Genomic DNA, 24,703 nt, shown 5'->3' with positions numbered 1-24,703 from the left:
GAAGCAGCAAGTGCTGATGGAGAAGCTGCCCCAAGTGACCCAGAAGATCTTGGTAAGATCATTAATGAAGGCGGCTACACTGAACGACAGTGCTTCAATATAGAAAATAGCCTTCTTTTGGAAGAAGATGCTATTCAGACTTTTCACAGTTAGGAGCAGTCAGTGCCCAGCTTCAAAGCCTTTAAGGACAGGCTGACTGTCTTGTTAGGGCTATTGCAGCTGGTGACTTTAAGTTGAAGCCAATGTCCTTGACCATTCTGACAATCCTAGGGCTTTGAAGAATTATGCTAAATCACTCAGCCTGTGCTCTATAAAGGGAACACAAAGCCTGGATGATAGCACATCTGTTTACAATATGGTTTACTGAATATTAAGGCTACTGTTGAGATCTACTGCTCAGGAAAAAAAAATCCCTTCAAAATATTACTGCTCATTGAGAGGGCTGACTCGAATTTTGAAATAACTTCCCCTGTGGGTAAAATGCTATCAAACAGCATTGCATGCTACAGAGCAATTGTTTGTGGAAGGGAAAAGTCATTGTTGCCTTAATTTAAGAAATTGCCACAGCCACCTGAACCTAAAGCAACCACTACCCTGATCAATCAGCAGCTATCAGTGTAAAGGCAAGATCTTCCACCAGCAAGAGTACAACTTCCTGAAAGTTCAGATTTCAGATGATGGTTAGCTTTTTTCTTTTTCTTTTTAGCAATAAAGTACTTTTTAAATTAGGGTATGTACATTTTTAAAGACATAATGCTATTGTACACTTAATAGCCTACAGTGCAGTGTAAACATAACTTTTATATGCATGGGGAAGCCAAAAAATTTATTTGACTTACTTTATTGCAATACTTACTTAATGTAGTGGTCTGGAACTGAACCTGCAATATCCCTGAGGTATGTCTATAATTTTGATTTTTGAGTATATTTTGTTACACCTATATGGTAGTACACATATAATTTGTGCACAAATAAGTACATATATTGGAAGTACATGTTCAAAGATTTTGTACTGAAAACATGTATAATCGAAATTACCTAGAGACCATTGGCAAACTGTATTTAGTCTTGAAATAGTGCTACCAACATGATAGTGTTATAAAGTCACAATATATTTAATAAGGGAATGATGGATAAGAGAATATTTAACATAAAGAAATACATACAGTATTAGATAGATATAGTCTAAGCTGTAGGTCTGAACTTCCTCTGTAATCCTGGACAAGTTACTACTTAATCAGTCCTGACCTCAATTTCTTTTTATCAAATATGGGGACTGGGCTAATTTGAGGTTTCATACTTATGCTCACTTATACTCCAGAGGTTTTGAGTAGTTCCTGTAGAGCCCCTGCAAAAGGCAAAAGGAAGGAAAGACTACAGGTAGGCTCTAGCCTTGCTTTATTGCTTCACTACCTAGCTCCCTTCATTGATCAAATGTATAGATAAGAACAGATGGTCTGTGGGGATGTTTAGGGAGAAAAGAAAACCACTGGGCTAGATCATTTCTTAGGATCCCTTTTCATTTTAAGGGCAAATAAAATTCAAAGTTATTATAACTAATCTTTGGTATCAAAAACAAAAGCCTTTCTAAATATTTGATTACATTTTAGTATAAAACTCCTGGGTGAGCTAAATACAATTAAATATGTGGAAAGCCATTATTAATATGCTGTGCTTGATATAAAATGTAAGGCTGCACTATGACGAATTGGCCTTTACTTGAATCAACTTAATTTACAAAGTCAATCATAAGTATAACGTGGATAGTAGCTATATTTTTTTTCCAAAAAAATTTTTTTTTAAAAAGTAGGCTCGGGGCACCTGGGTGGCTCAGTCGTTAAGCCTCTGCCTTCGGCTCGGGTCATGATCCTGGGGTTCTGGGATCGAGCCCCGCATCGGGCTCTCTGCTCGGTGGGGAGCCTGCTTCTCTCTCTCCCACACCCCCTGCTTGGGTTCTCTCTCTCGCTGTGTCTCTCTCTGTCAGATAAATAAATAAATAAAATCTTAAAAAAAAAAAAAAAAGTAGGCTCCACACCCAGAGTGAAGCCCAGTGCATGGCTTTAACTCATGACCCAGAGATCAAGGCCTGAGCTGAGATCGAGTTGGGAGTTTAAGTAAATGAGTCACTCAAGTGCCCCTCCAGAATATTTTTATCTACTATTAATTCAATTGATTAATCTAATTGGTTATCCTGAAAGGAAGGAAACCAGAAAAGATCCCAGAGAGAGAAGTAAGAGTTGGCAGAGCTGAAATACTAATAGTGTCCTTAATTGAATAGCTGCAATTGAGTAGCTCTGGCAAAAGCACATTTTAAATTTCTGGGGTGAAAATATTTTAAAACAGACTAGAAATTTGACTGGCCTATTCTGAACAAATATTTTAAATCATGTTTAGTCTCTCAAATTAGCTCTATTTGGTCTTGGGGATTCCATATTGGTATTTTCCTCAGTTTTATTTACATGAAAAATTAAGAATATTTTATTTATTTTACAACATAATAATAGGTCACATTTTACACCTCCTTTCTTTCCACTGGATTATTGTCTTTCTACTTGGTTATTTGATTCTGTGGGAGTATTCCGGCTTGTGTGACTCTCAGGAAAAGCAACAATGCCTCCATGCTGGGCTGAAAAACAATGGTTTTAAATCTTACACACCATAATGTTATTTAAGTAAGGGCAGCCAGAAACCACTCTTATGGCCCTCTTATTTTCCTTCCAAGATTGTCTTTTGTATTCAAGGGCTGAATCACGTCTAGGGTGGAGGGGCTTATCAGTGGGCAAGGTACATGTAAACTCTTTCAGGAGCTTGTACTGTTTGGTCTACTTAGCACCCTGACTCCGCAGGAAGGCAAGACACACCTTTCAAAGGACTTTGCACGTAGCTCACACTCAACACCATTCTACTCAGCTTAAAAATACATCCCTAATCACCCAGTCCAGTTTGATATGTTTGAAATTTACACATACAAAAATACACGTCGTCCTTATCTGTGCTATAATCTGTCCTACTTCAGATCCCATTAAAAAAAGACGACTAAAACAACACGGAATCCCCAGTTCACATTGTACAGCTATGTACACTACAACTTAAAGACCGACCTCATCACAGCTACCTGGTTTCAGTGCCCGTGTCGTCTTACCCCAGCCTCATCTAGATTTCCTCCAGCCCCACCTCCGGGAGGGTGGGACGGATTTCTTTCTCCGCCCCTTTTCTCACAGCCAATGGGGCGCGCCGCACCACCCGTAGGCCACAACCCCGTTCAGCCGCCCCTCCAGCGCCTCAGGCTCCGGCTGGCCGTCACCCGCCACCGCCCCCCCCTCCCCCGCCACCGCGCGTTCCGGCCGAGCGCATGCGCACTCTCATCGGGCCCTGGAAAGACGCTTAGGGATCGATTTTCTTCTCCTTTCTTTCTCCAGTCGCGCGACTCTCCGAAACCCTTTCCGCCCTGCTGTTGCCGAGGCTCCCTCTCCTAGTCAGAGAAGGTGCTGCTCCAGCCTTGAGTGCGTCAGCATCCGGATGTGGAGCCGCTCTCGCCCGGCGGGGACTCTGTGGCGGGGCGGAGCGCGGCGGCGTGCGCGGGGGCAGAGAGAAGGGGGCCCGTGGGCCCGGGCGCTCGCCGGACGCCGGGAGGTACCACCGCTGTCCACGGGGGAGGAGGCGGCGCCGGCAGTCGGGCGGCCACCCCGGAGCGAGGGGCTGGGGGAGAAAAAAGGCCGGCAGTTAAGCTTGCTCCCCGCTGCCCTCGCCGTCTCCCCCGGGCTAGCTTCCCCCGGCCCCCTGCGCTCCCCGCGCTCCCGGCCGGGGGAGAGCGTGGTTTCCTGGCGGCCGTCGCTGTAGCCCGGCCGGGGAGCCCGGAGGAAGCGGGGGAGTCCCCGCCCACGGCCCCCTCCCCTCTGCCCGCCCGCCGCCGCCGCCTCTGAGCCGCTGCGGTCCGGCCTCCAGTCCGAGCGGGGGGCGCGGCGGCGGCGGCGACGGCTGGAGAGCGGTTGTGGTCTTGGTGGGGACCGCGTCGCCGCCCCCGTGAGTTATTCCCACGTACCCCGGGGCTCCCTGCCGCTCCCGCCGGCGCCGAGAGTCCGGCCCGGGCCCAACTCCCTCACGGGCCCCCCGGCGGCGGCGGCGGCGGCAGCGGCGGAGCCCACCGCCCGGGCCCCGATGAGTAACTCCCGGAATAACCGGGTGATGGTGGAAGGGGTCGGGGCCCGGGTAGTGCGCGGCCCGGACTGGAAGTGGGGGAAGCAGGACGGCGGCGAGGGACATGTGGGCACGGTCCGGAGCTTCGAGAGCCCCGAGGAGGTGGTGGTGGTGTGGGACAACGGCACCGCCGCCAACTACCGCTGCTCCGGGGCCTACGACCTGCGCATCCTGGACAGCGCGCCCACGGGTAAGTCTTGGCCGCTTAGCCCAGGGCCTGGGAGCGTGCGTGCGGGGAAGCGGCGAGGCCGGGTGGGCGTCGGGCTGCCTGGGAGAAGCCCGCGGTAGGAAGGGAGAAAGCCAAAGAGATTTAGGTTCAGTACCTGGTAAACAAAAACTTGCAGAAGAGACCCCGCTACCCCCACGGGAAATGATGGCAGCACCATCACCAGGATGCGTTCAAGCCTGGAAGGCACAAAGCACCGAGAAGACAACAGACTGTTCCCCTCCTCCTCCTCTAGGGAAAGGGTCTGGAGAGGCCTGTCTAATAACCCATTGAAATTAATCAGCCACCAAGTGATAACTGTCTGAAGAGAGGCTTGCCTAGCCATATGGTGTTTAGTTGACGGGTTACAATTGCCGAGGGGCCTCTGGTAGTTCGGATTTGTTGAGATACCATGTATGTATAAGTGTACGTATTGCCTCCTATAATACATAGAAGGACTTGGACTTCAGTAGCTGAATGTTAATTAAGACCTCGTAGAATGATTTTTCATCTAAATTGTTTCATTACCAATAGAGGGAAAAACAGTCCAAGCTGTTGAACCATTTCCTTGTGTTAAATACTTTTTCCAAGTGGATTAGACACTGAGTTTTTGTCGTTAACATTCCATCTCTTAGGTTATATGAGAGACTTACCCATTCATGCACAATGAGTCAAGGTCCTTGATTCACAAATATCAGGGATCTGTTTGTTACTGACTCTAGAATTTTTTGTAATGTGGCAAACTGAAGGCTTGTGCTCATAAAATAAAGCTCTAGCCTTATTTTTTTGGATTACTTTAATCAAAAATATTTGTACAGATTTGTCCATGATACTCTCTTTAGTAGAAAGTAGTTCAAACTTAAAATTTGTTACTTTTCAGAATGCATAAATAAACTACTTTTAAAAAATTGAGGTGTCTTTGACATCTGTTAGTTTTCTGTGTACAACATGATTTGATATTTATATATATTGCAAAACGATCATCACAATAAGTCTAGTTAGCATCCATAATCTACATAGTTAAAATTTTTTTCCTTTGTGATGAGAATTTCTAAGATTTACTGCCTTAGCAACTTTCAAATATGCAACAACACAGTGTTATTAATTATAGTCACCATGCTGTACATTACATCCCATGACGTTTACTTTACAAGTGGAAGTTTGCACCTTTTGACACCCTTCACCCATTTCACTTCCTCCCACCTCTGGCAACCAATCTGTTCTTTGTATCTTTGAGCTTTTGTATCTATGACCCCCCCTTTTTTTTTTTTTTTTAAAGATTCCATGTGTAAATGAGATCATATGGTATATGTCTTTCTCTGTTTTATTTCAGTTGGTGCAGTGTTCTTGAGATCCATCCATATTGTTGCAAATGGCAGCATTTAATTCTTTTTTTATGGTTGAGTTCATATTCCATTGTGTGTGTGTCGGGGGGCACATTTTCTTTATCCATTCATCCATCCATGGACTTACAGGTTGTTTCCTTGTCTTGGCTATTGTAAATAATGCTTCAGTGAACATGAGGATGCATATGTTTTTGAATTAGTGTTTTCCGTATCTTTGGCTAGATACCCAGAAGTGTTGCTGGATCCTATGGTAGTTCTATTTTTGATCTTTTGCTGTTTCTTGTCGTTTTGGTAGTAGCCATTCTAGCTAGTGTGAGGTGATGTCTCATTGTGGTTTTGATTTGCATTTTTATGATGATTCGTGATGTTGAACATTTCTTCATGTGTGTTGGCCATCTTCATTGAAAAAATATTCAGATGCTCTGTCCATTTTTTAATCAAATTGGTTTTTCTGCTGTTGAATTGTATGAGTTCTGTACGTATTTTACATATTAATTGTTATATGCATTATTTGCAAGCATTTTTCTCCCATTCAGTAAGTTCTTTCATTTGTTGATGGTTTCCTTTGCTGTGCAGTGACTCGTTAGTTTGATGGAGTCCCATTTGCTTATTTTTGCTTTTGTTCCTTTTGTTTTCGGTGTCAGGTCCAAAAAAATCATTGCCAAAATCATTGTTAAAGAACTTACTGCCTGTGTTTTCTTTCCTTTCTTTTCCTTTTTTTTTTTCCCCCCCTGCCTGTGTTTTCTTTTAGGAGTTTTATGGTTTCAGATCTTAACTTTAAAGTCTTTAATACGTTTTGAGTTAATTAATAAATAAGCTACTTCTAAGGCTTGATGATTGAATTTAACAAAGCCTAACAAATCTGAAATGGGTTTCTATTTGTTATTGGCAGCGACAAAAAGGAAACTAACACAAGTCATCTCAGTTTTTTTGAACAGATAATTCATAAAATTGTGTTTCTTAACTGGTTATTTAAACATTGGGAAAGATGTATATGCATGCCTAAAAGAAAAGATTCAACAGTACAAAAAGGGACAGCCATTGTTACCGGTTTCTTGTGTATTCTTACATATCCTATTTATTGCAAGCGTATTTATTAATATACTGTAAATCTACCTTTTTAAAGCACAAATGGTAATAAACTGTATTCTGTTCTGCACTTTTGTTTCTTCCACTTAATATATTGGGAATTGTTCCATGTTAGCACATGTAGGTCTATCTTATTCTTTCATAAGTGCATAATATTCCAGTGACTAGATACCATAATGTATTTAACTAGTGCTTTCTTGGTGGGCATTTTATATTGTTTCAGACCTTCTTATTTACTGTTACGCAGAATAAATCCTACGCGTATGTGTTGAGTACTTCTGTTATAGAATTGCATCAAGGGGTACACGTATTTAACATTTTGATAGATACTGACTGGTTGCTGTCCAAAGACATTTTAGCACTTTACACTCAGACATTTTACATGGAATGAGGCATATACCTGTTTCTGCAAACTCTTAAAAGATTTTACCTTGCTAGCTCAAGCTAAAATTTCACCACAACTCAATAATTTGGAGTCATCTTGGTATCGGTAATTGCACGTTTATGAGGAAATTTAAATATCTTTCTAGAGTAAAGTGTAACAAATCCTATACTACAGCAGTTTTTGAAGGGATATTAATGTTGTCTGTGTGCTATGTGGTGTGAGGTATATCTGTCATAGTTTCATTATCTTATATAAAAGCAGATGTTTTTAGAGGTAATTGTTTTAAAATCTCAGTTTAATTTACAAGATAATTTTACTCATTTAATTTGTTGTGTGTAATAATTCATCTTGTTCATCTGATTCTTTTAGCAGACATTTTAAAAGCATTTCTAGATGCAGGGTAGCTAGCCTTCTTATGCAGTGCTGTTGAAATGAATTTTGATTTCTATGATTTAATATCTTCAGTATTTTTTTTTTTTTTAAGGATTGACCAAATCACAAGCTGTTAGATTTGGTTTTACCCCAGGACTATAATACTACTTTCAATTTTCTTTTCTCTTTTTTCTTCAAAATATTTGATAATTGATGTCTATTGGTACTTTATTACATTCTCAAGATTTATTAAGTATTATATTTATTATATACAGTACTTGATATTTCTCTCCATAATAGTTAGAATAAAAATAAGTTTAACTTTGGGGTACCTGGGTGGCTCAGTGGGTGAAAGCCTCTGCCTTGGCTCAGGTCATGATCCCAGGGTCCTGGGATGGAGCCCTGGCATCAGGCTCTCTGGTCAGCAGGGAGCTTCCCCCTCTCTCTCTCTGCCTGCCTCTTTGCCTACTTGTGATCCCTGTCAAATAAATAAATAAAATCTTTAAAAAAATAACCTTTCTGAAATAATTTCAGGTTTATAAAAATTACAAAACCAGTAAAAAGAGTTCCCTTTTGCCCCTTGCTCATCTTCAAGTATTAATATCTTACAATTATTGAAACCAGAAAAATAACATTAGTATAATACTGTTAACTAATCTACAGACCTTACTGAAATTTCAAATACTATTACATATAGTATTTGAGCTGCATGTGACGCTGTCACATTCTCCAGCTCCAGATTGTCTGTCCTTACTCTTGTGGTATTTTTTTTTACTTTATCAGGGTTCTTAATCTTTTACTTTTTTTGTTTTGTTTTGTTTTGTTTTGTTTTGTTCTAAACAGCAGCTCAAAGTTCCAATTATCCTACACTGTCGAAGCCTAGCTCTGCCCTTGGGAGAAGATACGACATTGTCATATCTACTTAACTATCATATCTTACCCAATATTCAAATTACTGAAATCTTACCTCGTCTATAAAGCTTCTTTTGTTTAATGAGAAAAATCGACCTTTTAATATTAGCTTCTAAGTGTGTGGTTGGGAGCAACATAGGTAATTACATTACCAGGTATGGGAGAAAATTTTCAGTTAGAAGTTAGAAGCCAGCTAGCTGGCTTTTTCCTTTATGTATGAGATAAATGGATTAGATCATTTTAAATACAAATTTTCCTCTAGCTGTGAAAATTTGATTTGATGTTAATAGTAAAGAGCTAATAACTATTCATATAGCTAACTCAGAGCTAACCTGGAAATAAAAATTTAAAAAGATATATTTCACCCTAGTCAGAGTGACAAAAATTAAAAGTCTAAAAATAGTATGTATTGATAAAGAATGTGGAGAAATGAGAACTCTCAGGTTATTGGTGGGACAGTAAATTGATAAAACCACTTTAAGAAGCGGTTTGGTAATCTTGTAAACTTTACAATGCACATATTCTGCAACTAAGAAAATCTTCTAAGTGTATATCCGTGAAATCCTTAGGCACAGATCCATTAAAAGGTATGTATAAAGAAATTCATTGCAGTATTAATTATAAAAGCAATAATTTGGTAACTACTGAAAGTTTTTACATAATTTGTATATCATGTTACATGAGTCTCACAATAAAATAGTAGCAGCTAAGGTGAAAGAATGTATATATATAGTATATACAAGTATACTATGTATATATAATATATATTTACCAAATATTTGTTAAGTAAAAAAAGTAGGTTTCAAAAAGGTACTATAGATGATACTGTGCTTTTTTTTTTTATACTGTGCTTTTTATGTAAATTTTAAATACTGAAAAATTATGGAAAAATATATGCAGAAAAAGGGTTAACACCTGCACTGGAAAGGATCCAACCATGGGGGTGGTATTTTGATATTTTGCTTCTCATCAGAATATTCTTCTTTTATTTATTTATTTTTTTAAGAATTTATTTATCCATTTGAGAGAGAGACAGTGAGAGAGAGCATGAGAGGGGGGAAGGTCAGAGGGAGAAGCAGACTCCTCTTAGAGCTGGGAGCCCGATGTGGGACCCAATCCCGGGACTCCAGGACCATGACCCGAGCCGAAGACAGTTGCGCAACCAACTGAGCCACCCAGGTGCCCAGAATATTCTTCTTTTAAAAAATGAGAGCAGGGGGCACCTGGGTGGCTCAGTGGGTTAAAGCCTCTGCCTTCGGCTCAGGTCACGATCCCAGAGTCCTGGGATCGAGCCCCGCATCGGGCTCTCTGCTCCACAGGGAGCCTGCTTCCTCCTCCCTCTCTGCCTGCCTCTCTGCCTCCTTGTGATCTCTCTCTGTCAAGTAAATAAATAAAATCTTTAAAAAAAAAAAAAAAATGAGAGCAGTATGACTTGTCTTCTTTTTTTGAAAATCTTAGTTTAATATGTTAGTAAATCAAGTCTGATTCTAAATTGATTTTGTTTCCATTCTTGATTTTGCTAGATGCTGTAGCTTTTAGGAGACCTCAGAAAGATAGATAATTGATCCAAAGGGAAGAAGTGCATTTCTGAATGTTATGCTGGTTATTAAGCTCTTGTGTCTTGGCTTCAAACCCACTCTCTGTATTGTACCTGGTGAGGCTGTGGTAGGACTCTGCATATTCTTTTTTTGCCATCTGGATCCTACTTGGTTATGCCAATAGGGGATGCTCAAAGGACACTGGAAGGCTGGAGTGGGAGAAGGAACTTGCTCTTTTCTGTTTTGCTAGTTTTCTTTTGGTATCATCTTATCCAGTAGGGTTTCAGTGTCAGTACTTGGTTCCAGTATAACCAGAAATATCTTCAGCGTGCCCCCACTCACTGATACCAGCACCAGCCGGTCCGACCCTTTCATTAAGGTCTGGATCCTAGCCCTATGGGATGCTTTTTTAAAGCCTCTTATATTTTAGTACTCTCATTTTTTTCCCCCTTGTTTACCCATTTCTAGAAGTGGTGGATTGGTATAGTTTCTGTCTCCTGACTGGACCCTAACGAATAATGTTTACTAAATCTTATTTTTCTATTCCATTACCAGTTAAGTAAAATTTTTATTGAAATTTAGCAAGTAACTTTCCCTCTTTTCTGATGGTAATCATTTATTATGTATGAATTGGAAGGTGTTTCTCTTTTATATTTTGAATCAATGAATTCTGAATTTACTGAATTTAAAATGAAATAAAATATTATTTTCTTTCAAGTATGAATATGAAAATTGGTGATACACATCATTTTGTTATTAAAGACCGTATAATGATGGAAACATCTCCCAATACCAGTTTTCACCTTGCTTACTCCAGTTTCTTTTGGGCAGCACTTATTTTCTCACATCATCTTTACCTGGGACACATTAAATGAGCATAATTAAAAGATCTTATAAGGAGCATACCACTAATGCCTACTTTTCATCCCAGAAAATGTGTGTAATTTTGAAACATTTATTTTTCATTTATTTTGTAAGTGAAAAATATGGAACTCATTCTTAATTTTGCCTCTTAAGCACTTTGTCTCAAGATAATCAACAACATGTTGTTTTGTGTCATTAGCATGCATTCCACAAATCCACTTAATTAGGCACAAAAAAGCTGCAGTATGTCTTAATGTGCCTGAAGTGAGCAACAGTGGTGGGCCCAGGTGTTCTGTCTCTCACTCACCTTCAGTACACCTGTGTTCCCTATGGTATGTGTTTTTATACAGGGCCACTGAAGGTGTTAGTGTCAGCTAATTTACAGTTAGTAAAACTTAATTTCATTTTTAGATTTTTAGAAAAAAAGTAAATATAAAAGCAAAAGTTTCAGTGAAAGTCCACAACCCTCTTTTTTTAGAATGCTTGGGACCAAGTTTATACTTTTGGATTTTAGAACTGTAATATGCTATGTTTGCAACACACTACATAACACCCACTTTGAAGTTCACAGCAGCACCATGTAATCAGATAAATTAATATTTCTGCAGGGAAGCGTATGAATAATTATACTAAGGGGATAATAAAGACTACCTACTATATATATCATTTTGTTTGTTCAGGATCAGGGTTTATCACTCAGTGAGTTTGCTGCTAGCTTACAAGAACAGAGTTTGTGATTATCAGTAAGACATTGTGGACTTCCATTTTCTCTTGTATTTCAAAGGATCATGTTCTGTATCTCCTGAGTTGTATACCTCACTTTGGAAACCATTGCTCTAAGTCACCTAGCAGGAACTTTTGCATTTTAAGTACTTATAGGAAAATGGCTTTTTTTAAAAAAAGATTTTATTTATTTGACAGAGAGAGATTAGGCAGAGAGGCAGGTGGGGGGAGGGGGGGAAGCAGGCTCCCTGCTGTGCAGAGAGCCCGATGTGGGGCTTGATCCCAGGACCCTGAGATCATGACCTGAGCTGAAGGCAGAGGCCTAACCCACTGAGCCACCCAGGTGCACCGGAAAATGGCTTTTTAAAAAAAAGAATATTCCTCCTTATCATCATCATCATCTTCTTCTTCTTCTTTTAAAAGATTTTATTTATTTGTTTGAGAGAAAGGGAATGAGAGAAAGACCTCAAGCAGGTGGAGCAGCAGGGGAGGGAGAAGCAGACTCCTTGCTGAGCAGGGAACCCAGTGATGTGGGGCTCCATCCCAGGACCCTAAGATCGTGACCTGGGCTGTCATTTACTCAGCGTTCACCTTTGGAAATGTAGTTCTCTCTCACCAAAGTTATTACTATATCATTGACTATATTCCCTACATTTTACTTTTCATCTCTGTGAGTTATTTACTTTATAACTGGAAGTTTGTACCTCTTAAACCCTTTCACCTGTTTTGCCTATTCCCCTACACCTCTCCCTTTTGGCAACCACTAGTTTGTTCTGTATGTTTATGAGTCTCTTTCCCTTTTTTGTTGCTGTTTTTTGTTTGTTTGCTTGTTTTTTAGGTTTCAGGTGTAAATGAAATCATAATGATATTTGTCATTGTCTGACTTATTTTACTTAGCATAATAACCTCTAGATCCATCCATGTTGTTGTGAATGGCAAGACCATTCTTTTTTTATGTCTGAGTAGTTTTCCATTGTATGTGTGTGTGTGTGTGTACAATGTACATATACATTGTATGCATATGTATGTGTGTTTATCTGTCAATAAACATGTGAATTGCTTCTGTAGCGTGGCTATTGTAAATAATGCTGCAGTAAACATAAGGGTGCATATATCTTTTTGAATCAGTGCTTTCATTTTCTTTGGGTAATACCCAGCAGTGGAATTACTGGATCATATGGTAGTTCTGTTTTTAACTTTTTGAGGAACCTCCATACTGTTTTCCTTACTGGTTGCACCAGCTTACATTCCCACTAGCAGTGCATGAGGGTTTCCTTTTCATCACATCCTTTCCTATACTTGTTATTTTCTTTTTGATACTAGGTGTGAGGTGATATCTCACTGTTGTTTTAATTTGCCTTTCTGGGTGATTAGTGAATGCTGAGCATCTTTTCATGTGTCTGTTGGCCATCTGTATGTCTTCTTTTGAAAAATGTCTATTCAGGTCTTCTGCAAATTTTTAAATTGGATTGTTTTTGATGTTAAGTTGTATGTGTTCTTTATGTATATTTTGGATATTAACCCTTTATCAGATATATCATTGCAAATATCTTCTCCCATTCAGTAGGTTGCCTTTTGGTTTTGTTGATGGTTTCCTTCACTGTTTAAAAGCCTTTTTAGTTTGATGTAGTCCCAGTAGTTTATTTTTGCTTATATTTCTTTTGCTAAGAAGGCATATCCAGAAAATGTTGTTAAAGTAAAGCCCATGTCCAAGAGATTACTGCCTATGTTTTTTTTTCCCACAAGTTCTATGATTTGGGGTCTTATATTTAGGTTTTTAATGTAGTTTGAGTTTATTTTCGTGTATGGTGTAAGAAATTGTCCAGTTTCACTCTTGCATGTAGCTGTCTAGTACTAGTATGTTTTCCTTGTACTCATTTATTGAAGAGACTGTCTTTTCTCCATTGTATATTCTTGCCTCTTCTGTTGTAGATTAATTGACTGTATAAGCATGGCTTTATTTCTGGTCTCTCTATTCTGTTCCATTGGTCAGTGTCTTATTTTCATGCTAGTACCATACTGTTGTGATTACTGTAATTTTGTATTATAGCTTAAAATCTGGGATTGTGATATCTTTAGCTTTCTTTCTTTCTTTCTCAAGATTCCTTTGGCTCTTTGGGATCTTTTATGGTTCCATACAATTTTAGGATTATTTGTTTTACTTCTGTGGGAAATGCTGTTGGTATTTTGGTAAGGATTGCATTAAATCTGTGGATTACTTTAGGTGTTATAGACACTGTAACCATATTAATTCTTCCAGTCTGTGTTTGTTTCTATTGTCTTTTTATTGTGAGTTTCTTTCATCAATATCTTAGTTTTTAGTGTACAGATCTTTCACCTCCTTAGTTGAATTTATTTGCTTGTGTTTTATTCCTTTTGATACAGTTGTAAATGGGATTGTTTTCTTAATTTCTCTTTCTGCTACTTCATTATTAGTGTTACTAGTGCAGCAGATTTCTATATATTAATTTTGCATCCTGCAATTTTGCTGAATTCAATTATAAGTCCTGATAGTTTTTTGGTGGCCTTCTTAGGGTTTTCTACATATGGTATGTCATCTGCAAATAATGACAAATTCTTTACCAATTTGGATTCCTTTTATTTCTTTTTCTTGTCTGATTGCTGCGGTGAGGACTTTCAGTACTATGTTGAATAAAAGTGGCCAGAGTGGACATTTTTGTCTTGTTCCTAATCGTAGAGTATTGAATATGATGTTAGCTATGGATTTATCATATATGACCTTTATTTATTTATTTATTTTTGAAGATTTTATTTATTTATTTGACAGAGAGTGGGAGAGTACAAGTGGGGGGAGTGGCTGAGGGGGAGGGAGAAACAGGCTGCTTGCTGAGCAGGGAGCCCTGCACAGGGCTCAGTCTCAGAACCCTGGGATCACAACCTGTGCTGAAGGCAGACACTTGACCAACTGAGCCACCCAGGCACCCTGTATATGACCTTTATTGTGTTAAGGTGTATTCCCTCTAAGCCCACTTTGTTGAGAGTTTTTATCAATTTTAACAGTTTTTATCTTTGTATGCCCATAGCTCTGTGTAAACAGTTCTTGTGAAATAGTCCGGTACCTAAATTATCTTTAAAACTTTGTTTTGGAGGGACAATGGGTTCTGAGTTCTATACAACTGGCTTATAAGTGAATTGATAGAACACAACTAAGATAAGGTGTCAGTCATTTAACTTAGTGGGGAAGGTAAAGGAACAAAAGCAGATAGCCCAGACATTCATTTATCATTTGGGGAGTACTTTTTTTTAATTTTTTAAAGTACATTAGCTTTTGTAGATAGTTGCATTGTTAGAATTACTTTATATTGGGTAAACACACTCATGATATGGTTTTTCTCCAGGGGTAGATTTATCTTATTGATGATAATTTTGTTCATAAAAAGACAAGAAATGGGATAGAAGCTTTTACATTAAAAAAAAGTCATTATTTGATTTTTGAGAGTTTTGTAGGGCTGATGATAATAAATTATAACAGCTTGGAATTGTAATAGTTAAGATTATGGTGCCTTGCTCACCCCTTCCCCGAGTCTGTCTTCATGAAGTAATGGAAAATGTACTAGCTTAGTAGGGAAATTAAGGTTATTTGTTCGTTCTAGATTTTTATCGAGTAAGACTGTTAACTAGGGGAGTAGACTACTATTTCATGGGCTCCAATCATTTTTCAGGCACTATGCTAAGTGTTTTATATGTTATCTATCTATATATTTTATATATATATATAATATATATAGTATATTTATATTATCATTTAATTCTGATAAAAATGTTATTTGATGGCCTTTATTTTACTGATGAGAAAACAGGCTATGAGAAATGAACTAGCTTGCCCAAGATTTCACAAGTAATAAGTTGATGGTGGAGATTAAAATCTGGGTTTGTCAGGATGCCTTGGTGGCTCAGTTGGTTAAGCATCTGCCTTTGGCTCAGGTCATGACCCCGGGGTTTTCGGATAGAGTCCCCATCTTCCTGCTTAGTGAGGAGTCTGCTGTTCTCTCTCCCACTGTCCCTCCCTGCTGCTTGTGCTCTCTTGTGCTTGTTCCCTTTCTCTCAAATGAATGAATAAAATCTTAAAAAAATTCTGGGTTTGTCAGTTTTTCCCCCCAACTTTATAACATTAATCTGTTTGAGCCATAGTTCTTCACCTGTAAAATGAAGTTGGAGTATGTCAAGGTACACAGATGCATGTTTTGCTTCTAAAATGAAATAGTAAATTTTCATTGGTTAGCAGGAAAAAAAGTGATAAAATTCTTTTTTTTTTTTTTTTGAAGATTTTATTTATTTATTTGTCAGAGAGACAGGCACAGCGAGAGAGGGAACACAAGCAGGGGGAGTAAGAGAGGGAGAAGCAGGCTTCCCGTGGAACAAGCAGCCCGATGTGGGGCTCGATCCCAGGACGCTGGGATCATGACCTGAGCTGAAGGCAGATGCTTAACGACTGAGCCACTCAGGCGCCCCAAAAGTGATAAAATTCTTAAATTTGTTTGACCTTATTAACTTTCTACCCTTATACAACAATGCTAAAAATAACAAACATAATACTAAAATTGCCAAGTATATGCCTATTTTGATAACTTCTTTCTTTGTATTGTGTAGGGCATGATTGTAATTTAATTATGCAAATTTGTAATACAGTAGAGTAGTAGAGGATGCAAAAATAGGTGAGAATAACTTGTCCAACAAGAAAAGATATGAAAAAGATATGAAAAGATATCATATCTTGTCCAACAGAAAAGATATGATGGAATTGTAGATTTTGGGTGAGATGCCTTCAGAGACATTTTCTTAATGTATAATAAGAATTGGTTGTACTTGAAGTAGTGATGTTGCACTTTACTACATTATTGAAATTAACTAAAAAGTAAATAATCTTTTCAATGTTTAAAGTGTATCTTTCTGAGATTTATTTGACTATTAGAATAGGACTTGATAACTTAGAGTATTTTGAATCTAGTAGGTTGAATTGGGAACATGCTGCTCTAGATATGTAATTATTCTTTAGGTAAGATCAGATGGAGAAAAAACCTGGGTGGAATGAAGACCTTAATAGGGCCAGACTTTGTAATCAGACCCACCTAGGTTTGAATTTGAGCCTGCTACCTACTAATATTGTGTGACTTAAGGTAGGTTACTTATCTCAGTGTCTTCATCTTTACATGGGGATCATATTGCCTAGCTTTTAGTATTATTGGAAAGATTAAATAAAGTATGTGTAAGGCATGTTAGCTTGATGTGGTAATGAGTAGTGGCCAGTATTATTAGTAATAACAATATTATTTTCATTAATTTAGTATTTCTCAAGAGAAAGGAATGTGGAATATACCAGCCAGCTGGCAGGTCACAGAGGCCTTACCTTCATTAGGAATTTTAATTATTGTTGACAATTTCTAAACCAGTAAGTAGTTTGAAGGTTCAGGGAGAGTAAGATGCATACTATAGTTGGTTTATCTCTGTTTAATCTCTATTACTTTTTGTCACATTGATTGGGGGTTAAAGTTGAATGAATCCTTAAATCAGAAATAGGATTTCTTTTTTGGTTGACATCAACAGTTACGCCACAATAAGTAATTACATTTAAATACTGGCTAATGACTTGTAAATTATTTTTTTAATGTTAGGTGAAATCTTCCGATTAGGGTACAAATTTAGAGGATTAACTAGGTGTCATATTAGTCTATTAGGATTTTTTTAACTTTAAAATGTTTTAAAATTTATCACTTAATATATAAGATATCTGAGTAGATTGAGTAATAAATACTTGTGAACCCATCTAGAAACAAAATGCCCTGTGTACTTCTATCCAATGTCATTCCCTTCTCTCCTCTCCTAAGGTAACCATTATCTAGAAATTTATGGTTTTTTTTTAACTTTTGTGCTACGTTTTTATGTACCATTTGTGCTTTTTATGAACAATATATGGTACTTTATTTGCAACATTTTGTATTCTTAGATAATTAAAAAAAATTCAGCATTATCGTTGAATGATTCATTCACTTGAATTGTGTGACTATTGAACATTAATTTTAGGTATTCCATTCTATATCTAATCCATGTTTCCATTCTTTTGTTGGTGAACAATTATATTGTTTACTTTTTTCTTTTGCTATTGCACGAAGTGATAATTTAGGTATTCTTGTTACGTGTTGAAGTGCTTTGTAGAGTGCACTGCTTATAGTGAGAATTCTGATTCTCTCTTTCAGCCATCTTTTCTAACTAGAAATTTAACATTTTACTTAAATAAATCACTGCTTTATGGTTTTGAAATGCTTTCATTGGCTCTTTTAAGAACTGTTGTCATTGATCTTGACCAGCATGTTTTATTGTTCTCATAAAATTTTCCAACAAAAAGACTTAAGCTATGTAAATTCTCTTAAGTTTTTGAATTTAGGCGAGATGCCGTTAAAATGTAGAGCAGATGGTCATTTGAGTATTGGTAGAATGAGTTAAAAGCTATCATCAGGTGGTTCATTTAATAGTGGCAGATGTCTTCATAAAGCGTAGCAAAGGAAAAGAGCATTGAGTCTTTAGGGTAATATGGTATTCTATGGGAAGGAGAAAAAGGACTAATAGGTTTAGTTAGGGAATTAAGTTTTTTGAAATGAACATTTTAAGGAATAACACTTGCCAAGGCTAAGGAGGTTTAAACTGGGGGGGAGTGGTTTTAGATGTGAATGAATTGGGTGGATGTCTTAAGGGGAAACGAGCTACTGAAGTAAGAACTCAGTGAAGTGTTGGTCTTGTTTATTAAATACCCTTTCTCTTTTTTGTGTTTTCTTTAAATATCAGCTTTTGTTTTAAAGTCAATTAATTGCATTCTCATTAAAAATTCTGTAGTGCTCAGTTTGATGGTGGAGGAGACTGCTTTGTTTACTTTTTTCAATTCTCAGCCTTAGTCTGTTTAACAGCTGTTCCGGTAGCTTTGCTGGCATTTGAACTGTGGGAACCAAGAAAGGATTTGGATGTGCTTTTGTGTGCATTAATGGTTTTCCTGAGGTATTCTCTAAAACCATGAATTGTAGGTTTTTTTTTTTTTTTTAAACGAGTTATCATTGTGTTTAAATAGCTCCTTTTCAAGAAAACCTATACTTTGGTTATGAGCTCATGAATATTGTTATCATTGTGTTTTGTGGAAAATGAGCTTAGAGATGAAAAATACGTCAATAAGAGAATAGCTGAAAACTGGACTTTTCATTCTTTGGTCAGATGGGGAAGGTGGGATACATTTCCCTCTGCCTTTCATCAGCCAACTCTCATTTGAAGAGCTTCATAGTTAAGGATAAACCTCTTAAGTGCATATTGGTACTGATTTGTTTCGTGCATTTTACTTTTTGTGATGACAAAGAAGACCTATTTTAGACCTATTCAGAAACTTAACCACTGTGTGGACACTTACTATTACTGACATTTGATATTAATTATGATGTTTTGGTCATGGTGCTTTCCAAGGGTAAGACAGTTTAGCCTGTGACTGCAGGCATGTGCCGGTGAGGAATGTAGTCAGATAAAGTATATATTTTATTTTCATGAAATAGCTCAGTTAGAGTAAGGGTTAAAAGAAACAAAAACTTCTAAGTTGTAGTTACATACTCTGTTGCTAGAGTATTTGAAATTTGGTCTCTAAATATTTGTCTTAAGTATCATGTTTTTGTTTTTATTTATTTTTAAAGATTTTATTTACTTATTTGACAGACGGAGATCACAAGCAGGCAGAGAGGCAGGCAGAGAGAGAGAGGGAAGCAGGCTCCCCGCTGAGCAGAGAGCCCGATGCGGGGCTCGATCCCAGGACCCTGGGATCATGACCTGAGCCGAAGGCAGAGGCTTTAACCCACTGAGCCACCCAGGCGCCCCTTGTTTTTATTTTAATTTATAGATGACATACATGAGCATCTCTGATGATATATTAATGCCCCTAGTCGCTCAGCTGCTTCCTAGAACTAATATACACTCAGTGTAGAAGATTTAGAAAACCATAAAGGGTAATCCCATTAGTACATTTTGGAGATTATCTTTCTAGTTTTTCTGTGCATGTGTATTATATATCTTATATAATGGTATACTGTAGTTCTTTGCTACTACAGAAAATAATAATGAGTTTATGAAAAAAATATAGTTTACCATATCAGTAATATTTCTTTTACAATATGGTTTAGTTGCATAGAATTTCCCTCTATGCATTACCATAGTTTACACATAAATAGTCCTATATTTTTGACATAGGTTATGTTCAATTTTTGTTTTTATCTACAAAGAACTTAGTATCTTTGGATGTACTTTTTAAAAAATTTGAAGACAGGGTCATAGTGCCTTTTTTTTTTTTTTTAAGATTTTATTTATTTATTTATTTTTCGAGAGAGAGAGAAAGAAAGAATGAGCAGGAGCAGGGTGAGGGCAGAGGGAGAACCCAACTTCCCAGTGAGCAGGAAGCCAGATGAGGGATTCAGTCCCAGGACCCTCGGATCATGACCCGAGCTGAAGGCAGATACTTAACAAACTGAGCCACCCAGGCACCTGATAGTCTTTAAGACATTTGAAACATTTTGCAAGTACTTCCATAAAGGTTGTATGAATTTATATTTCATTCTCAGCAAAATCTTATTAGCTTAGTGTTGGCATGCATGTATTTAATCTGTGCCAATTTGAAAGGATAAAATTAGTCTTGTTTTGTGTTTTTTAAAATAAATTATGAAAATAATATGGTCATAACTGAACAATTCAAAAGTATGTAGAATAAAACATGAGAGTGCTCTCTCCTTATCCTCCTGCACCCCGAACCACTGTCAGCAGTTTGAGGTGGGTTTTCAGATTTTCTCTATATTGTATTTTCTGTATAGTGTGTGCGCTCATTTGGGCATGTGTGTGACTTCTAGCTTTCGTTATCTTAGAAGACTACTCAAAATTGTAAAATATGTTCAACTTCTTTTTTCTAGCCCTTTTATGGTTTTCTTTTCTTTCTTTTTTTTTTTTTTAAGATTTTATTTATTTATTTGACAGAGAGAGAGATCAAGTAGGCAGAGAGGCAGGCAGAGAGAGAGGGGGAAGCGGGCTCACTGCTGAGCAGAGAGCCTGATGCGGGGCTCGATCCCAGGACCCTGGGATGATGACTCGAGCCGAAGGCAGAGGCTTAATCCACTGAGCCACCCATGCGCCCCCTTTTATGATTTTCTATTTTCATATTTAGCTTTTCAGTTCATCTTTATTTTCGATATGTTGTATTGTAAGGAACTATAACAAAGTTCATGCTTTTTAAAAAACTTTCTTTGTTTCAGTTAAAATGGTTACAGATTACCTCAAAACTTACTGGTGTGTAGAAATTTATATGTTCATTGCTTCCATGGATTGGGGATTTGGAGACAGTTTGGGGAACAGTTTGTCTCTGCTCTGCAATATCTGTGTGACTTCTCCATGTTCTTCTCTATCATGGGTGGCTTCAGGGTAGCCAGACTTAATGATGAAAGAACTCTCAAGGCATGCAGGGTATGAATCCTGAGGGAGACATAAAGACAGATACAGACAGACAAGTGGCACCGCACTGTGTTTTATGATCTAACCTTAGAAGTTGTACACTGTTACTTCTGCTTGCTTATGTTGACTGTGGCAATTGCAAATGTCCAGATTCTGTGGGAAGGAAAATAGACTCTCCTTTTAGTGGTCGTCTGTCATTGTCACATTGTCAGAAGAGCAATTAAGGTGAATATATATTGGTGTGACCCCCTTTGGAAAATACTATCTACCACCCCTTTCTTCCACTGTAAATATATACTCAGTTTTTTAGGAATCTAACTGTTATAAAATGTACATACAGAGCAGGGATACACCTGTATTTCATTATTAAAATCTGTAAATTTTTAAAAGTGCATATTGTGATTTGCTATTTCTTATTATAAGTTAACAGTCGTATAAGAATTTAAAATTCAGTTTAATAGTCCTACATCAGACATTGTTATGATAGTTCTTCAAAATATTTATCTATTGGTTGGTTTTAGAATTTACTTTAAAAAAAATCTTTGAGCTAGAATAATTTCTTAACTTTATAAACATTTCCTATTTGTGTTGGGAAATAACTGCAGGAATAATTGCACATTTTTTTCACAATGAACATTATAAGGAATTCATTACATACTGATTTAAAGTGAAATATAGCAAATTCTTAGTAACCCAAGAGATGATTACCCAGTTTATGGATTATTTGGTAGCTTTACAAAACAAAACAAAACAAAACAAAACAAGAAAAACAAACCTTAAAAAAAACCTTTTTTTTCCATGAATTCATTTATGGTCTTAAATAAGAAGAATAAAGATTGCATTTCACCTTTCAATTTTTATTCTAAATGACTGAAGCATGTAATACTAGTGAATGCTAGTAGCTTTGAGTTTTATGGTTTTAAATTTGTGGTTTTTATTTTAGTATACATTCTGTTTAGAATATAATTTCTTTTGGGCTTTTGGCTGATGATAATTTTCATGATTGATGCAGTCAGACTTAATGAGCCATAGGATAGAATACATCATTATCAACTGTTGAGAGGTAGTGGATTATCTGCTGGTTTTTAGGACTATCTTTTATGGCAGTTGTGTCTGTTGCTGTACTGGAGTGAAAACATTTAAGAGGAACTAAAAAGACAGATATAGCTGCAGGTAAATCATAAGCTTTGGGGGAAAACCTGACATAAAACAGTAATGAGAGAATTGCCATGGAGAAGGTAGGTAATTTGCTAAAATACGGGTAATCCATGCATGAGTAATTGAATGTTCCATATATATAGTCTCTGGGTAATTGAGAATTTAAAAGTTCTTTGATTTTCTGTATAAGTTGCCAGATTTGCTTGGAATATGTGATGATTTTGATCACCAAGTTATTTAAATAGATGATTAGTACATTTAATAAATGCAGTATAATTTAATTATACTAATGTAATTAGTACATTTAATAAGTGCAGTATAATTCTTTATATTTGCATTTTGCTTTATAGCCTTTCAAAGTGTTTTTACCTCTGCATATCACTTTAGCATCACAAGGTCCCTTTCTGTATTACCTTTTTCTGCCTTGGCTGCCATAACAAACTACCATAGAGTGGGTGGTTTAACAATAGGAATTTATTTCTTGTAGTTCTGGAGGTTGGGCAGTCCAAGAGTAAGGTGCAGTTCCGTTCCTGGGTGAGGACTGTCTTCCTGGCTTGTTGCCTTCTGGCTGTGTCCTCATGTGGCAGAGAGTGGGAGACCTGTTGGCTCTTTCTCTTCTTTAAGGACACTAATCTCATTATGGAGGCCCTTCCCTCATTACCTCTTCACCACTAGCTACCTCCCCTAGGTCTCATCTGCAAGTATCAGCATGTGGCAGGTTACGGCTACAACATAAATTTTGGGAGGAGGGAAATATAGTCAGCTTATAACAGATATGAAAGGAAGTATTTTCTCCATGTATAGATAAGAATATTGGTCCCAGAGTAGTAGTTTAAATTTATTTTGAACATTACCTAGCTAGAAAGTTAGAGAACTAGTTTCTTAAATCAAATACTCTTGTTTTTACCATTTAATGTAACAATTTACATCTGCCAGTCAGAAATCATGTTGTATCTTGTTATATCCCAGCCTGACTATAATTTTATCTCTAAGTCTCTGATGATATTTCAAATTCCTGCCAAACAAATGAAGCTGCTCCTGGTTCACTGAATACACACTGTACTTCTGAGATTTCTTCTTTATTCCTTTGAAAGGTCTACTCATCCAGTATTTCTAGGAAGTTTGTCCTGATTCTTTTTTCATTTTGTTTCTTTTTTTTTTTTAAGATTTTATTTATTTATTTATTTATTTATTTATTTGACAGAGAGAGAGATTGAGATCACAAGTGGGCAGAGAGGCAGGCAGAGAGAGAGGGGGAAGCAGGCCCCCAGCTGAGCAGAGAGCCTGATGCGGGGCTTGATCCCAGGACCCTGAGATCATGACCTGAGCTGAAGGCAGGGGCTTAACCCACTGAGCCACCCAGGCGCCCCTCATTTTGTTTCTTAGATGAGTATCTATTAATAGAGGCCTGGACTTGGAATTTTTTCTTAAAGATTTTATTTATTTGTCAGAGAGAGTGAGAGAGAGAGCACACATGTGCAAGTAGAGGGAGAGGGAGAAGCAGGCTCCCCGCTGAGCGGGGCATATGATATGGGACTCATCCCAGGACCCTGGGATCATGACCTGAGCTGAAGGCAGTTGCTTAACTGACTGAGCCACCCAGGCGTCCCTGGACTTGCAATTTTAAGTATGTGCTTTTTTGTTGTTAATGGCTCTCTCTCTCTCTCTCTCTCTCTTTATTTTTAAAAAGTAAAAAACAGGGCGGTTCTAGATTTCAGTTATTATACTGTTTGTTCCTAAATATCTCTTATCTGTTTGTTTTCTCTTGAATGATCTCATTTATACTTTTTTTGTTACTTTCTACATCTTTAGTTTTCTAACCCATAGGCATCAAGTCCTTAATCTTCCTGACTTCTGTTTTCTCTCCAATTCTACTAGCTTTATCCTGGCTTAAAGTACCATTATTTATGCCTGTGTAAACATTGTGTAACTTTCTTACGATTTGACCCCTTTTCTCTAGCCACTTTAATTTTCTTCCTTTCTGTTCTCCATTCTACGGTAGGGATGATACTTGAAAGCAGCAGAGGGTCTGCCCACAGTAGCATAAGATAGTCACTGAATGAAATCATCAGGTACTGATATCTGCCATCTGCCCGAATGCAGTCAGACATTTGTGTGGCAGGAGATGCGGAAGGATTGCACATGAAACATATTTGGTGTAGGGTGTCCTGCTCTTTGGTAGTTCACTAGGCATTCCATCTTCCTTTTACTGTTCTTTCTCCCACCCCGTTTTTTTAACCATCTCAGCTCAGGCACAAGTTTATCTTCATGTTTGACTCTTTATTTAGAAAGTAGTTACCTTATGGGATTTTAAACTTGAATATAGAAAATTAATTATGCAGGTTTTTTTCCTTACCAGGAAGCAGCGGTAGTGTATTAGTTCTTTTAGAGTTTAGTAATAACATTACTATTTTTGTGCTCTAGTTCTCGCATACGT

At 37.7% G+C, this 24,703-nt stretch overlaps 1 protein-coding gene across 1 annotated transcript in view; it reads left to right on the top strand.

Moving 5' to 3' along the window:
* Window positions 1–4,158: 4,158 nt before the first annotated feature.
* The window catches only part of MIB1 (MIB E3 ubiquitin protein ligase 1), a gene marked incomplete at its 5' end in the record, with an annotated part of 124,463 nt that continues 103,918 nt past the window's right edge, over window positions 4,159–24,703 (top strand). The window contains one exon of the mRNA XM_080822247.1: window positions 4,159–4,387. Within this exon, the coding sequence (XP_080678373.1) occupies window positions 4,159–4,387 (229 nt within the window). The remainder of the gene's footprint in view (window positions 4,388–24,703) is intronic.

The sequence above is a fragment of the Martes martes genome, assembly GCF_963455335.1.
Source record: "Martes martes genome assembly, chromosome: 13".
NCBI classification, from domain to species: domain Eukaryota; kingdom Metazoa; phylum Chordata; class Mammalia; order Carnivora; family Mustelidae; genus Martes; species Martes martes.
This window is presented reverse-complemented; position numbering and strand designations above follow the sequence as displayed.